The 17943-nt window shown below is 38.2% G+C and overlaps 1 protein-coding gene and 1 non-coding gene across 2 annotated transcripts; both read right to left on the reverse strand.

Moving 5' to 3' along the window:
- Positions 1-8911: 8911 nt before the first annotated feature.
- On the reverse strand, positions 8912-9622 carry LOC122293632 (uncharacterized mitochondrial protein AtMg00810-like). Its single transcript, XM_043102162.1, has 2 exons — positions 9606-9622; positions 8912-9476 (listed from the first exon to the last, which is right to left on the reverse strand). Exons 1-2 carry the CDS (start codon positions 9620-9622, stop codon positions 8912-8914), a joined length of 582 nt encoding a protein of 193 aa, XP_042958096.1.
- A 5488-nt stretch (positions 9623-15110) lies between these two features.
- On the reverse strand, positions 15111-15214 carry LOC122295258. The gene has a single exon (XR_006237920.1). It is a non-coding gene; the product is annotated as a small nucleolar RNA R71 (small nucleolar RNA).
- Positions 15215-17943: the final 2729 nt, after the last annotated feature.

Genomic DNA, 17943 nt, shown 5'->3' on the forward strand with positions numbered 1-17943 from the left:
GTTATTTGTTTGAGATATTTGTGCCTTGATGTTTGCTTTGTATAGTGCACGCATGTTCATGTTTAAAAAGGAAAAACTGGGTTTTTCGTGTAGTTGCATGCATGTACATGTGTTTGAAAAATGAAAGCTATGCTGGTAAGCGAGAAATGATTTATGGTATATGTGAATGGTTGGACTGACTAGTTTGAGTCAGAGGCACGCGTAGGGATGGCGGTAAGCAGGGACGGTGGTAGAGTCCCGCCTACGATTCCCGCCTAGAGACGGACTTGTAGGGACGGTGGTAGAGTCCTGCCTGTGATTCCCGCCTACGGTGCATGCGTAGGGATGGTAGTGAGTAGGGATGGTGGTAGAGTCCCGCCTGCGATTCTCGCCTACAGTGCTTTGATGGTTTGGTTAATGGGTCATTTTCTGGGAAAATGGCAAGGTTTTGTATGAGGATATTGCGATCCATTTTCTAGGAAAATAGTGGTTTGGGCCAGTATCTGGGATAATGGCGAGGCTTGGTTTTATACGATATGTTTTTGGGCCAAATGGGATTTTGGCGTGCGTGGAAAAAATGTGATTTTATGGGATGAGAGCATTTGCATTCTTTCATGCATATTGTGGAGTTTATTATGTTTTTATCTAGTTGTGTTTGGATTTTACTTACCTGCGGCACCATTTTTGGTCCCGTAGATTTTGGTGCAGGGATCGAAGAGGAGGAGGAGGCTGAGCCCGAGGATGCGGCTCCGCCGGAGTTGTGAGTTGAAATTATTATCTTGTTGTTGCTTTGAATAATATTTGTATCTTGTAATATTTTAATATGTAGGTTTTGAACAGTTTTGTATTATATTAAGAAAAAAATTCTGGTACTTAGTTATGACTTTCGTTATCCGCTGCGTTTCTTTTGCACATTTGTTGCTTTTACACACACTTGGCACTCGTCGATAGGGTGGTGACCCGGGTTGTCATCATCCGGACATCTCAATTTTCCCGTGTCCATGTGTGGGGATTTAGGGGCGTCACAGGTGGTATCAGAGCGGTTTGGCTCTGGGTAAAACCACGTCCCATAGGGAGTACCAGAATGTTTTTAAAGTTGTGTTTTAAAATTTATTTTAAGTAAAGTTGCTATTTGACATGTTTTATTTGTTTTGAATTTATTTGAGCTTGTTGCTTGTTTTTTATTTATTTATTTAGTTATGTTATTGCATGCTGGCTTCTTTTTGTTTTCTCGTTATGTGGTTTCAGTTTTGGTTTTGGTTTTATGTTGTTGGTTTTATTCGTTTTTCTTAAAGGGGGTCAAGGGTTGTGTTGTGGCAGAAAGGTGGTATAATCGAGGATACTATTATTAGGCATGAACATTTAGTGTAGTAGGCTTGAATTTGTTTTTGCGATGTGGTTTGCTTGTATGATGATTGAGGTCAAGGTTTTATAGAATTTATGTGACGGGGCTATAGTATAGGAGAGTGTAGGTTCAACAAACTTTAAGGATATGTTTAAGGAAATTTTGTTTAAGGTTTGGGGTCTATTGCCGCTGTGACCTGGCAGCACTTTAGGAAAGAATTTAATGATCGCTTCTTTCCCGCTCCGTGAGGCGGCAAAAAGCAAGAGAGTTCTCAAGCTTAGTCCAAGGGAGCATGACCGTGGAATAGTATGCCCGAAAATTTATAAAACTTGGGCGATTTGCTCCCCACCTCATCTCCTCGGAGGAGATGCAGGCCGAGCGTTTCCAGGAGGGTCTACGTCCTGATATACGCCGTATGGTGGTCAACTACCGGATATCCACTTTTCAGGATTTAGTGGATGTGGCCGCTCTTGTAAAGCGAGAGAATAATCTGAATATGGGCTTCCCTCCAGGACAAAAGAGGTGGAGCTTTACTGGTGAAGGAAGTAGTTCGGGTTCGCCTCAGAAGTTTGTTCAGCGGGCCAGGACTCGACCACAAGCAGCCCCGGAAGTGCATATGGGAGGACGAGTGCCATTTTGTAGAAGATGTAATAGAGCTCACGAAGGCGAGTGTCGTCTGGGTAGTAACCAATGTTTTGAATGCGGCCAGACGGGACATCTTGCTCATGAGTGCCCTAGTCGAGTTCAAAAAAGCCGTGGAGCTCGTCGCAGTGGTAGAACTAACCAGAGGCAATTAGCTCGGGCTCATGTGCGCAGTGACTCTTGGTACCATTGGAGGCAAGGTTATGGAGACTCAGAATGCTAGAGTCATGGCAGGTATGGGTCTAATCTAATCTTTTGTGATGAATGCCTTGTGTGGTTTGTTTTTCTTATATTATCGAGGCTTGGAGAGAATGGCATCATCGGGGTGATCTTTTAGGGAAGTAGAATAATTGAGTTCTTTGGTTCCGTGGAGTTTATGAAATGGTCTATAACGCAGTAGGTTGTAAGTTCAAGAAATTTCAATGTTAGATTTTATGAAGTTTCAGCAAAGTTTTAAAGTTTGGGGCCATATAGATTTTAGGAAAATAAGTTTATGACAATTAAGGTATTAGGTTTGGCAAGCTTTGGGGGAGGAATAATTAAATTTTGAGTTTTAGATTTCGTGATTCGGATGAATAATTTGGTGACAATTGGGGCTTTAGATTTTACAAGCTTTTAAGGTGAATGTTTTTGGATTAAAGCTACCAATCTTGAGAATTTTAGAAAATGATTTATTATCTAGTAATGTTTTAGAATTTGAAGGATTTGAGAGTCGATTTTCTTTTATGCGATGTAAGTTTCTTGATCTTAGAAGTCCCGGAAGATTATTCTTATTTGATTTAAGGTTTTAGAAATGCAGAGTTGAATGACTAATTTATAATAAGAGTTGAGTTCTTAGTTTTACAGACTTAGTACTGTAGCTTGATCTACTCTAGTGAGTGATTAGTTTGTAACCATTAAAATGGGGTTGATTAGAGTTGAGTTGTTGATATGAAAATTTTTCTAGAGTAGATTTCTTTGAGGATTGCAGGTAATGACCTAGTACGTGTATTTCTTTGAGGATTGAAGATATCGAGCTAGTTTAGAAAATAATTATTGTTAACTCGAGGTTGTAGTGGCAGATTTTAGGAAATGATTTTATTGATTCGAAAGATATAGGTCCATCAGGGTGTTGGAAATAGTAGATTTTGTGTTGGTATTGAATACGATTGAATTTGAGGCTATACGATCCGTAAACTTTTGGGAATGGATTCTTAGCAAGTTTAAGGTCATTCTCGATACCAAACTTTAAGCAATGGCTAGTTGCTGATTTAAGGATATAAGTTGAGTAGATTCAGGAATGATTCTTGTTGAGTTGAGGATATAAGTCTAGGTGATGGAAATGTGATAATGGATCACTTGTACGTTTGAATGATTTGTGGTGTTGGCTAAGAGTACATGAGATCGATGAGTAGTAATGGTAAGTGCGTATGGTTTTCGAGGAGTGTTGGTTCTAGTCTCATCCATTTTTGGCTTGGTAGGAGTTGAAGAGGAATCTGTGTGGTAATATTAAATTCAAGAGATTTTGGCTTTGAGTTGTTTGGTAAGTTGAACGGAATGTGCAGTCGAAGCGGGTTACCCATTGGGATGATAGTTTGAAACGACTGTTGTGTTTATCTTGAAAATTAATTGCGACTTGAAGTCATATGAATTTATATTGGTGAGGCTATACTTTTCTTTGGAGATCAAGTATCCAGTTAGAAGAATTGGGGATATGGTTATTTAACTTGAAAGGAGATCGTTAGGTCACCATGTGGGGTGTATCAAGTAATAAATCTTGGATGTTGAAACTTATGCATCAAAGGTGGGTAGCATGATCATATGTATGAAGTAATAAAGCAATAGGATCCTTGAATGTTGTTTAATAGTTTTTGATGGATTGAAGATTTAAATAGTATGACCTGTCTTGAGATGTTTTTTTTTGTGAAGTGCTATTGAAGGAATTAGTTGTGCTAAAACTAAAGTTTTTGAGAGTACAAGTAGGTGGGTGAGTTACCAAGAGTGTTTCGATTAGGTCTAGGTGAAGCCAGTGGTAATTTATAGCGTGTGAGTTATTGCAAGATTAGATGTTATTCATAATATAGGTAATGAGTTTGAAGTATGGGATATTGGATAGAAGTTATAAGCGCTCTCGTTGGTTGGCCGGGAAGGACTTGGGCCTTTTGGAGATGTTCCTTATCTTCAGGAGAGACAAGTGTATTTTAGGATGATGCTATCTGTTTTCAAATTGGGGCCTAGAGGTTGATTAGTACTGGTTTCCGTCATCAATAAATGGATGTATTTTTGCGGAATGTTGGTTTTCGTTTAGGGCAGCGATGGCCAATTGAGGAACAAGTGGAGATTTATGGTTTCTTTTTAGGTATATGATTTTCTATGGAAATGTGGTAAAGCTTTTCTTGTGATTAGGTGTGGATTGAGCTTATACTTCATGATATTAATTTTTTAGGACATAGCCTTTATGTATTTTGGTGAGTTATCAGAGTGTGCGCGAAAGCATGATTTTTGGAGATTCCTAGAAGTTCAAATTTTGTGTTGATTTTGAAGGATTAGTAGTGATTCGAAGTTTTAATGGGAGATTAATCTTTTGGTCGTGCAATTTGGTTTATGGATGGTTAACTTTGGAAGTGGCTATTAAGTTACCAAAGTTAGAATGGGATGAAAGTTTGGAAGGTAAAGCAGAGACGTCACGGATATTAGCAATTTATGGTGTGAAGTTAATAACCATTAATTTTGTTGGGAGTTGTCGATGTTAGGTATCTCTCATATATGTTCGTAGTTGTATCTTGTATCTGTTTGGCGCTGATGGTTGATCTTGCAAATTTCGAGGACGAAATTTGTCTTTAAGGGGGAAGGATGTGATGACCCATTTTTACGTGTATTTTCTCTGAAGGCGCTTTTTAATTTATTTAATGTAATAGTTCTTTTATTTTAAATTATTGTATTTTAAATTGGTTTTAATTTATTTGATGTTGTGTTTAATTTATTTAGTCGCTTTACGATTTTTAAAATCATTTTCGGCGGATCAGTTTTGGTTTCCGGAGTGAGGACTGGACCTCATTTCTTTTCCCTCATCTTTTCATTTTCTTTTCTCTTTTTCCTTCTTTTTCTTTCTTTTTCTTCCTTTTCTTCTTCTTTCTTCTCATTTCTCTCCAGCGTACGCCTAACAGCTTCTTTTTCTCCTTCCCGTCACCGCCCCTTTGACAGCCCAGTTCTCCACCGTCCGGCCACCGTTTAGTGCACCACCACCACCATTCTCTTCCCCTTCCACCAGAGATCATCCCCACCAATTTTAGAGCCATCGGACTAGCCGTTAGCAGCCGCGAGCCCCTGGAAGTCACGGCACCTGCTTTGTTTTTTCCCCTGTCGCCGGTTGCTTTCGTAGCCCAGAACCGCTGCTCGCTGGCGGTGTGGCCTACACCACCCACCTAGTTTTCTTCCCCTCTCACAGGTGAACATCCCCACCAAGTTTCACCTCCATCCGAGCCACCGTTAGCCACCACGAGCTCCTCCAAGCCACACGGTTTTTCACCGATTCCGGAGCCGTCGCACCACCTCCGGCCACCATCTCTTCACAGCTTCTTCCCCCACCTCTTGCCGACCTAACCCACCCATTTCCGGCCTCGATCCGTTGCCGGAGCAGCTCCCACGAGCTCAACTCCGTTCAGCCCCTTTTTGGCCTTCGACCGCCATTTCCACCACCACCCACGGCCAAAACTCGTTTCCCTTAACTTCATAAATATCTCAATGTCATTCCCTATCAATCCCGAGCTTTGGTTTATCCCCGTTTAAAAATGGGTAATTTATTACCCACGGCAATAGTGTAAATTACACTGTTACGTTGCTTTTCTTCCGCCTTCTGCAATGGCGCGAGCTTTCTAAAAATATCGTATAGCGCTGTATGTATTTTCCAAATTTTACTTTTAGATTTAACTATATTTTGCTCCTACAATAATTATTTGACTGCTGGTTGGTTGATTCCGTACTGAGTCCGAAGAGTTCGGGGGTCGGATGGATTGAGGACGGAGTTGTTTGGTTGATGTTGTTATTTGTTTGAGATATTTGTGCCTTGTTGTTTGCTTTGTATAGTGCACGCATTTTCATGTTTAAAAAGGGAAAACCGGGTTTTTCGTGTAGTTGCATGCATGTACATGTGTTTGAAAAATGAAAACTGTGCTAGTAAGCAAGAAATGATTTATGGTATATGTGAACGGTTGGACTGACTGGTTTGAGTCAGAGGCACGCGTAGGGATGGTGGTAAGCAAGGACGATGGTAGAATCCCGCCTGTGATTCCCCCCTTACGGTGCACACGTAGGGATGGTGGTGAGCAGGGATGGTGGTAGAGTCCCGCCTACGATTCCCCCCTATAGACGGACTTGTAGGGACGGTGGTAAGTAGGGACGGTGGTAGAGTCCCGCCTGTGATTCCCACCTACGGTGCATGCGTAGGGATGGTAGTGAGCAGGGATGGTGGTAGAGTCCCGCCTGCGATTCCTGCCTACAGTGCTCTGATGGTTTGGTTAATGGGTCATTTTCTAAGAAAATGGTGACGTTTTGTATGAGGATATTGCGATCCATTTTCTGGAAAAATGGTGGTTTGGGCCATTATCTGGGATAATGGTGAGGCTTGGTTTTATACGATATGTTTTTGGGTTAAATGGGATTTTGGCGTGCGTGGAAAAAATGTGATTTTATGGGATGAGAGCATTTGCATTCTTTCATGCATATTGTGCAATTTATTATGTTTTTATCTAGTGGTGTTTGGATTTTACTTACCTGCGGCACCATTTTTGGTACCGTAGATTTTGGTGCAAGGATTGAAGAGGAGGAGGAGGCTGAGACCGAGGATGCGGCTGCGCCGGAGTTGTGAGTTGAAATTATTATCTTGTTGTTGCTTTGAATAATATTTGTATTTTGTACTATCTTAATATGTAAGTTTTGAATAGCTTTGTATTATATTAAGAAAAAAATTCTGGTACTTACTTATGAGTTTCGTTATCCACTGCATTTTCTTTTGCACATTTGTTGCTTTTACACACACTTGGCACTCGTCGATAGGGTGGTGATCCGGGTTGTCATCATCCGGACGTCTCGATTTTCCCGTGTCCGTGTGTGGGGATTTGGGGGCATCACAGTTTGTCCCCGTTCAAAAGTGGGTATTTTACAACCCACAGCCGCAATGAAATTTCACTCTTACGTTACTTTCCTTCCGTCGTTTGCAACGCCGTGAGCTTTCTAAAAATACCATATAGCGCTGTAAGTATTTTTCAAACCCTACTTTTAGATTTAAATATATTTTGCTCCCACAATAAATATTTTCTGTTGGTTGGTTGATTCCGGACTGAGTCCGAGGAGTTCGGGGGTCGAATGGATTGAGGACGGAGTGCTTGGTTTTGGTTGTTTGTGATTGCTTGATTATTTGAGTCATGAGGCGTGAGTTGCATATTGTGTTTATGTGCATTTTGTTTTAATCAAGAAAATCCCGTTTTGTTGGTGTAAATGGTTTTTGGGTGTGTGTGTCTCACGAGCCCAAGCCGGGATGGGTTATTATCTCGGTGGAGCTTCTCTGGTCACTCGGGAGTGGATAATACTGAGTAACATCCCCTGGGTGGTTGCAGAGCGATGACCGGATCGCAAGATACAGTAACGTTGTCGTGTCGACTCCATGGTCCCTAGAGTGGCGGGGACTAGAGGATGGCCTGGCCAGGTACGCGCAGGGTGCGAGTCTGGGCATCGCTCGTTTAGGTGTCACATGCGTAGTCGTTACCTGTGGTGTGGCACAGAGCCAGGGTGTGCGGATGATCCCTAGGGGAGATCATGGTGCATGCATAATTGGATGGTTTTTATGGTTTTCGGATGTGGGCCATTTTCTGGGAAAATGGCGAGGTTTGGTTTTCAAGGCTTCTGATCCATTTTCTGGGAGTTGGGCCATTATCTGGGATAATGGTGAGGCTTGGTTTTAAGGATATGCTTTTTGTGGGCCAAATGGGTTTTTTGGCGTGCGTTCAAAAATTATGGTTTATGGCGCATGTGCATTGGTTTTTCTTTCATGCATATTGTTTGAGTTTTATATGTTTTTATCTAGTGGTGTTTGGAGTTTACTTACTTGCGGCACCATTTTTGGTTCCGTAGATTTTGGTGCAGAGTTCAAGGAGGAGGAGGAGGCTGAACCCGAGGATCAGCCAGAGTTCTGAGTGGAGTTTATGTTTTCTATTTGGCTTTGATATTATATTTGTGTTTTGAACAAGAAAAATTTTGGTACTTAGTTGTTGACTTTGCTTTTCACCGTGTGTTTCTCATGCACATTCGTTGCTTATACACACTTGACACACGTCCATAGGGTGGTGACCTGTGATGTCATCATCCGGACGTCTCGATTTCCCCATATCCGTGCGTGGGGATTTGGGGGCGTCACAATTGACATAAACACTAATTACAGAATAAAAGGAAACTAGAATCAATTTGTACAATAAATTAGGCCTTGAATTAAGGCATTGTTTCCTTAACACCCCCTAGCAAGCTGAGCATCGGGTTTGAACAAACATGAAGTTTGGCTTGAAAGAATTCAAAAATAAGGGGTGGAACACTCTTGGTGAAGAGATCAACAACCTATAGATGAGAGGGCACATAATGCATCTGAAGTTTGCTACCAACAACAAGTTCTCGAAGGAAATGATAATCGAGTTCAACATGCTTGGCCCGTTTGTAAGAGATGGGGTTAGAGCTTAAAAAGAGAGCACTTTTGTCGTCACATAAAAGAAGTGGCTTCTGTGAGAGGGGAACCTTGAGGTCCTAAAGGAGGTGCATAAGCCAGAGAAGTTCAGCTTCAGTGGTCGTAAGAGCATGATATTCAGATTCACAGCTGGAACGGGAGATAGTAGATTGCTCCTTGGCAATCTAGGAGACCAAATTATCACCAAGTTAAATGGAGTAGCCAGAGGTAGAATGATGGGTGTTAGCGCATCCGACCTAGTCAGCATCAAAGTAAGCAACTAGAGCACCAGAGGCAGTAGAAGGATGAAAAGTAAGATTGAAGTGAAGAGTACCCTTCACATAGCAAAGAATGCGCTTGACAACAAGAAAGTGATTTGTAGTTGGAGGATGTAGAAACTGACTAACAAAGTTGACAACATGAGCAATGTTGGGTCGTGTGATGGTCAAGTATTGGAGAGCACCAACAAGAGATCTGTAGAGAGTGGGGTCCGAGAAAGTGGGACCATTGCTAGTTAGGTGGTGAGAGACAACCATGGGAGTGTGAATGGGCTTGCTATCAAGTAATTGAGTCTGAGTAAGGATATCCGATGTATATTTTAGCTGACTAATAAAAAGACCATCAGTAGTGGAGGTAGCTTCCAGACCAAGAAAATAACTGAGGGAACCCAAATCTTTGGTGGCCAACTCAGAATTAAGCTTGCGAGTGAAACTGTCAAGAAGAGACGAATTGTTGCCAGTAATGATAATGTCATCAACATAAAAGAGCAAATAAATAATGTTAGAATGATGATGAAACATAAAGAAAGAGCTATCAGCATGACTACAAGAAAAACCAAGTGTAATGAGAAAGGAACTGAAGTGCTGAAACTAGGCTCGAGGAGCTTGCTTGAGGCCATAGAGAGCTTTCTTCAACTAACAGACATGGTTACGGTAGCAAGGATCAACATACCTAGGAGGTTGCTCCATATAAACAGTTTTAGCGATGGTACCATTGAGAAATACATTCTTGACATCCAGTTGGCAGAGTGGCCATTTAGTAACTGCAAAAAAAATGAGGTATTGGCGGCGTTTATATGCACGGCATTTGTGTATGTGCTGGTGGATATATAAATTTAACGGCACTAAATGTTTTTGCCGATAAATTATTGAGGTTCTTGGCATTTAAATTTTTACATCGGTAACTATTTGTAGCTTTGGCAGCGTTTATAACAACGCCGCCAATATAGTAATGATGTGCTAAGAAATTAGTAGTTTCCCAGCATTTATATTGTTACGCCAGTCATAATATATGTTTTTGGTGGCGTTTAAACAAATGCCAATAATTTATTAATTATACGCCATTATATTAACCGTGATTGTCGGCATTTATAGTATACCACCGGTAATAATATATAGAATCAATGGCATTTTAGAAAACGTTGAGAATTGATAGAGTTTACGATGGTAAAGTATTGAGTTATTCAGCATTTATATCGTTTAAACAAATGTAGGCCATTGATTAATTTTATGCCCGTAAATTAGTAGTTTTCCGGCATTTATATTATTATGCCGGAAATAATTATATACATTGGCGGCATTTATAAAATGTCAAAAATTGATCAATAAAACACTAGTAATTTATAAATGCACCGGCGTATATATTGTTATGCTAGTATTAATATATAGCGTCAACAGTGAAGACTATTATAAACGCACCTGGTAGTAAAATAAATAAAATAAAATAAAATAAACTTATTTAAATGATATGAAAATACCCCCAAAAATTGTGCAAGTATCGTACAATATTCCTTTTGAAAAAAATAGAGTCTATTATTTAAAATTTAATCTTTTAATATGGATTTCATATTTATTCTTTTTTAAAAAAGAATGTGGTGCTTGCGAACGTTATGAAAAAATATGTTAAACATCATACTAAGATTCACAATATCTCATAATCCAGCACTTCTGCTTTTATAATCCATCCTATTCCAACTTAGCAAAACATAGCAAACGTTGATATATGGCATAACCATAAATATATTCTCAATTAAGAAAAGTTGTGTCTACCACCAAATAGATCAAATGTCGATATATGGCAAATACCATAAATATAGTCTCAACTATAGTCTCATTTATGATCCCCTCAATCATCGTCCTCGTTACTCTCTTCCTCTTCTTCATCTTCCTCTTCCTCTTCATTGTCTTTTTGATTTTGTCCTGAGGCCTGAATATAAATTCAAATGAAGGTCCAAAAATTCCAAAATAAGGTTGATTGATATGAACTAAGCATATGTGGGGTGCTCACCTGTGTATGCACAATTGTGTTTACTAAGTTCCACAATTCAGTTAATTCGTTCCGCATTCTATCAAACTCTTCCTTTGATATACTATCTTCTTAGCTTGACATTGGTATTAATTGTTGACAAGTTTGTCTTGTAGGGGTTGGCCCAAACCCCAAACCGCACACACGTCCAGGCTGTTTTGGGCCCATAACTTTCGAATAAACATCATCTGATGCCCAAGTCATAGTTTCTCCAGACCTCATTTCTATAGAATTTGTATCCTATGTTAAAAGTTTATCCATCTCAACCTATAATAGATAATAAAAAATACACATTATATATCCTTCATCTTATATAAATCCATTAAAATAAAAAAATAATAAATTTGAAAATTAACATACCACTTTTTTCCTTGTGTCATCATTGTAGTGTGTGCCATCCTTTTTCTTATGAGTTTGGACAAACAACTAGGCTCGACTTGGCAATGTCCCAGTTAATTTTTTATGCATCCAGTATTTTAAATTAAACGCATATATCGAAAACAAAGAACTAACAAATATTCAACAGTAACTAAATATTAATTAAATAAATACCACATCATGGGCATATCTTGCTAAACTTTTCGATCCTTCGCTTTGAACAATAACCTACTTCTTACGACAGTCCTTGTTTTTATTACATTTTGACTACAACATCACAAAGATTATGAGAATTATGAAAATAACTATTTGGTTGACTTTATAAATATCTAACAGAAATGCACGCGTTCTTACCATATATTCTGGATCGAACCAAAGATTGGCTAACTCTGTTAGTTGCTCTAAGTCCACCATATTAGGATTTGCCCTTGCCACAACTTGTGCTACAGATGTGTTGATTGAGCTGAAATATTGCATGTTTTAGCTATTTAAAACCAATATATTTTAAATTCTTTGTGACACTATTATTGGTTTTAGATGGAAAAATGGTTAATAAGCATAAATACGAATTGTGATTTTTAATTAAATGATATCATGTTTATGCTTAATTTTATAACTATAATTTAATTGGACAATATTTCCTCACAAATATAATATATTTTTGATAATCTATTTTTTTATTTATTTTTGAGTGTTATTTTTATTTACTTATTTTCAGCTCAAATAAAATTCACATGGATTCAGTTGGAACTTTTGACCAAAAGTGCATATTAATTGAGAGGAACAAAGAGAAGAAATGAAGAAGTGTACTTGGGCAGCTAAAAATAAAGACGAAGACTTTTGGTGGTGACTTTCTTACTTGGTTGTTCATAGATGCATGCGGTGAAGAAAATGATTTGCGGTGGATAAATACATGCAATCTAAAAGTCAAGAACAGATTTGGCAAAAGAAGAAGTAAAGCACAGAAGAAAATAGAACAGATTTGGCAATTAAATACAAGCGGTTATTTAATTGTTTTGATGGTTGGTGAAGCTAAAGTGGACTGATTGGGGTGGAATGAGAGACGTCTACGTCTCTTGGAGGCTTTCGGCTATTTATTACAAAGAGAGGTGGATGGAAGGCTGGAGGGCATTGAAGCACAGAATTGAGGCAGCTATATATATATATATTGCTGGACGGAGAGAGGAGATAGGAGAGTGGGTGAGTAGAGAAGTGTCGTGCTTAAGTTTTCAACCAAGGGAGACGTGTAGGAGTGATGAGAGAAAATAGGTGCTTGATTGAATTGAAGAGAGAAATCGGTGCATGAGTTGAATATTAGTTGGTTGGTGTGTAAAGAAAGAGAGGTGTCGTGATTGAAGGGGAGTGAAGAGTGAAAATCGGTGGTGATTGAAGTCGGCTGGAATGAATTGTGATTGGAGGAGGGAGTTTGGACCGACTTGAGGCAGCTATATATATATATATTGCTAGACGTAAAGGGCATAGATATAGAGAGAGTTATGGTGGGTGCATGAGTAGAGGGAGCTGGGATATGATTAATTTTCACGTGAAGTGATAGTTAAGGGCAGGAGAGTCGGTCGGTTGGGAATTAGATTGAAGGGGATGTCGGTTGGTTAGATTGGTATTGGGATTTGATTAACGTGAGGAACGTGTGATTGATTGAAGAAGCAGAGTCGGTGTTGTGAAAAGAAAGAGAGGGAGTCAGTGGGGAGTTTCCAGAATTATAGAGATGGTGAGAAGAGACGTGCTTGAGTTGGCTGGATGTGAGGGAAATTATTTTACTGGGCAGCTTTAATTCTCTTGCAGGAAAGGAATTGGCTGAGGTTAAGTTTGATTTGAGAGAAAGTAAGGTGTTGGTCAGTTCATTTAGAGCTGAGTAGAGAGACTTCTTCTTCATCCAGATTTTTGTAGGGATACGTGGTTGGAATTGAGAGAAGTGTCGGTGGGTGCTTGAGTTTATTATCTTGGAAGAGTCGGTGCATGAGTTAGAGTTGACGACTTCTCATGCTTTGAATTTTCTGGAGGCAATAGCTGTTGAAAGCATTGAGGAGAGTCGGCTGCTTTTGAAGTGAAAATAGTCGGTTGGTCAGTAGGTGGGATGTGTGAGTGGAAGAAAGAGTTGTGTGCTGGAATTGAAAAGGAGTGTTTTCGTTTGAGAGAAAGTTGGGAGTTAGTGGTAGCTCTCTTCCATTTTCATTGTTGTATTTTTCGCAGCTTGTTTAGTTCCTTCTTAATGTTTTGTAGTTCAGACTATTAATCGATTGGATTCCAAATTTTATTGTTTTTAAATTGTTGCCTAGTATTTCTTGTGTTTTATTTTAGTTTTCTAATGAATAATATTTATGTGATTTCTATAGTACTTGTAATAAATATGTTTGGCTAAATTTTAATACTAAGGTGAGAGGTGAAGTTTAATGATTTAAATATTGTTTTCGGATCCACGTAAAATTTATTCTGCGAGCTTGATCGATTAAAGGATTTTATTATTGGATATTTTGATTATCTATATACTCATTTTGATTCATTGTAATTTTCGAATACAGTGAATACTTGAGGAATCCCTGTGATATTCAAATAGATTTGTGAATGTTTTAATCATCAATCGTTCAAGCTCAATCATAAGCGATTATTTTTCTTGATCTTAAATGCTAAATCTTCCAATTAAACGGAATCATTATTCTAGTTTAATTAAAGTAAATCGATCGGAAATAATATCATAAATTATTAAATGGATCTTCGAAACCTTAGTCTTTCTCCATATCAATTCATTTTATCATTTTAGTTTGATTCAATTATTTTATCAATCTTCATCTTTATATTCGATTGTACGTTTCTTCTAGTAATTTCGTTTCATTATCTAAATTTATTTTCTTTATCACAAAAGTCAATCCCTGTGGATTCGATCCTATAAAATACTATAACACATGTATACTTGCAGGTAAAATTGCACTAAATTTTTGGTTCATTAATTTGAGTCAAAGTTTAGGCGCAACAAGTTTTTGGCGTCGTTGCCGGGGATTGCAACGTGTGATAATTTTTTTTAGAAAAAAAAAAGAAACAAAAAAAGAATATTTTAGAAATCTTTTGCTAATTGTTTTTCAAATTTTTTGCAGGTACGATTTTTACGGAAAAGAGAGCATGTAACATTGCTTCCATATTCATACCATTTGGTAATCTCGTTCCAAATTTTTTTTTTACTTTCTTGCTTGTTTTGCATCTTGTTTTTACTTTTTGAATGTGCTCGATCCTCTATGATGAATGATCTCGTGGTAACGTGATCAAACGGGTATATTGAGAAGAGAGGAAATTGTTTTAAAAGAATTGGTTGATACTTTGTCAGGTGATTCTAAAAATTCTCATTCTAATACCATGGTTGACAATGATAGTATTCATGATGAACAAGAAAATGAAGAGGCACAAAATAATTCACCAATGAGAACTTTGCGCGAATATTTGCAGCCTACAAGGACAAGTACTCCATCTTGCATGATTTTTCCTACGAATATGGGAAATTTTGATTTAAAACCGGGAGTAAACCAATTACTGCTTAGATTTAGAAAGTCTTTCTTTGCATCTAAAAGAATTTGAAGAAGTTTGTGCAACTTTACAAACCCAAACTATCAATGACGATGTTGTTAGATTAAAATTGTTTCCATTCTCTTTGAAAGAAAAAGCTAAAAATTGGTTGAACTCCTTAAGACCAAGATCTATTGGCACATGGCAAGAAATGCAAAGAGAATTTCTGAAAAAGTTTTTTCTACTCATAGGACCAACACTCTTCGCAGAAATATTATGAATTTTTCTCAAAAGGAAAATGAAATATTTTTTCAGTGTTGGGAACGTTTTGAAGAATTATTGCTAACTTGCCCACATCATGGCTATGAGACTTGGTGCACCATTAGTTTTTTCTATGAAGGTTTAACATCTCAAATGCATCAGTTTGTAGAAATGATGTGTAATGGTGAATTTTTAAATAAAGATCCTGATGATGCTTGGGATTATTTTGACCAATTAGCTGAAAATGCCCAATCTTGGGATAACATAGATCGTTCTGATCGGTCAAATAAGCCCAAACTCAGTGCCATGTCTCAAGAAGGTATATATGTTCTTAAAGGAAATGATGATGTGAATGCTAGGATAGCAAGTTTGACAAGAAAAGTCGAAGCCATGGAACTTAGGAAGGTAAATTCGGTTAAAGCCATTAAAAAGGAAGAAGAAAATTGTGGCATTTGTGAGATTAGTGAACACCTAACTCAAGATTGTCCAACAACCCTGCTTTTAAAGAGGTGTTGCATGAACAAGCAAATGTCATGAATTCCTACAGGAGACAATTTTCTTCCCCTTATTCGGAAACATATAATCCTGGATGGAGAAATCACCCCAATTTTAGTTGGAGGAATGAGTTCAATTCAAATCAAAATCCTCAAGGGCCATCTTCTTCTACTCCTTATGTGCCTCCACATAAGAAAACCCTTGAGGAGAGATTACAGGCTTTTATGCGGGGACAAACCAATATCAACACTCAGACAATGCAGGCCATTACTGAGATGAGAAGTTCTATTAGCGACTTGACCTCTGCATTGCATGCTAAGAAATTCAAATCCCTCTGATTCAAAATTTGAACATGCCAAGTCCATCACCACTCTACGCAGTGGAAAAATAATTGATAAGAGTATTTCAACAATGAAAGTTGATGAGACCAACAACTCTTTAAATTTCAAGAGTGATGGTGAACTTGAGAAGGTTGAATTAGATATGCCTGTGAAAGCCCCAATACCTGCCCCAACATTCTCACAAGTTGGTTCAAAATGCTGATATTCTTGAAATTTTCAAACAGGTAAAAATCAACATTCCTTTGTTGGATGCAATCAAACAAATTCCATCGTATGCTAAATTTTTGAAAGATTTATGCACAGTGAAGCGTAAGATGAAGGTGCAGAAGAAGGCTTTTCTCACTGAGCAGGTAAGCACCATCCTCCAAAACAATTCTCCACCAAAGTACAAAGACCCGGGTTGTCCAACAATTTCCTGCGTGATTGGAAAATTTAAAATTGAAAAAGCTTTACTTGACCTCGGAGCTAGTGTTAACCTCCTACCCTACTCGGTATATGAGCAGTTGGGTCTTGGTGAGCTTAAACCCACCAAGGTAACACTCCAACTTGCTGACCGTTCAATTAAAATACCGAGAGGGATAGTTGAGGATGTGCTAGTTCAAGTAGGCAAATTTTATTTTCCAGTGGATTTCATTGTTTTAGACACAGAACTTATCTTTGATGTTTGCACTCAAATTCTTATAATTTTGGGTAGGCCGTTCCTTGCTACCTTAAATACTTTAATAAATTGTAGGAGTGGTGTGAGGATAATTTCTTTTGGCAACATGACTTTGGAGTTGAATATTTTTAATATTTGTAAACAACCTGGCGATGATGATGATGTGCATGAAGTAAATCTGATCCAAACTCTTGTTCAAAATAAATTTGATTTGTCAAGTTTTTCTGACCCTCTTGAGGCTTGTTTGGTTCATGGTACAAATTTTGATGATGATTCTGTGCTTGCATCTATGAATTTTTTGCTAGAATCTACTCCTATAATGGACACTGATAAATGGAGAACACGTTTTGAGGAATTACCACCTCATGATGTTGTGTCTCTCCCCTCAAGTGTGCAAACACCAAAACTCAACTTGAAACCTCTACCTGCAGATCTCAAATATGTATTTTTAGGTCAAGCAGAGACATTACCAGTGGTCATTTCATCAAAACTGGATGAAATTTAAGAGAGAAAATTGATTGGTGTTCTCATTGAACACAAAGAGGAAATAGGATAGACCATAGCTGATATCAAAGATATCAGCCCTTTGATTTGTACCCACAGGATTTATCTAGAGGACAATTCTAAACCCTCTAGAGAAATGCAGCGTAGACTGAACCCCAACATGAAAGAGGTTGTCAGAGTAGAGGTGTTAAAACTTCTAGATGTAGGGATCATTTACCCTATTTCTGACAACAAATGGGTTAGTCCCAAGCAGGTGGTACCCAAGAAATCTGGTGTGACTGAAGTTAAGAATGTTGATAATGAATTGATCCCAACTAGAGTTACTACTGGTTGGCGTATGTGTATTGACTACAGAAAACTTAATTCTGTCACCAGAAAGGATCATTTTCCCCTACCATTCATGGATCAAATCATTGAACGTGTAGCAGGCCATAAATTCTATTGCTTCATTGTTCCTCGCTAGTCCAGTTTGAGTCGAACAATAAAAAAAGCTGCACATGCGTAGCATTTAATAATTAATTATCTTTTAGCATTTAATTGGGAGACCAGGGATGTAAAACTTTATGCAATTAACTTGTGACAAGCTGGGATTTAAACATTTAAACAAAGAAATATAACATACAATATATCCATAGTATTTCAGAGAAATACAAGCAAATTCCGATTTGACTCGTTCATCATTTATTTTTGCAGGAAGCAGTATCACTAGTGAGATAAAGACAAGTTACTCTCGAATACACATGTTCTAGTTGGATCCAAATATAAGAAATTATAAAGAGGAAAAAGTAGAGATCGAGATATTCCTATGCAATTTAGTAACTCTAACAATCATTCA

Source organism: Carya illinoinensis, chromosome 14 (genome assembly GCF_018687715.1).
Source record: "Carya illinoinensis cultivar Pawnee chromosome 14, C.illinoinensisPawnee_v1, whole genome shotgun sequence".
Taxonomy (NCBI): domain Eukaryota; kingdom Viridiplantae; phylum Streptophyta; class Magnoliopsida; order Fagales; family Juglandaceae; genus Carya; species Carya illinoinensis.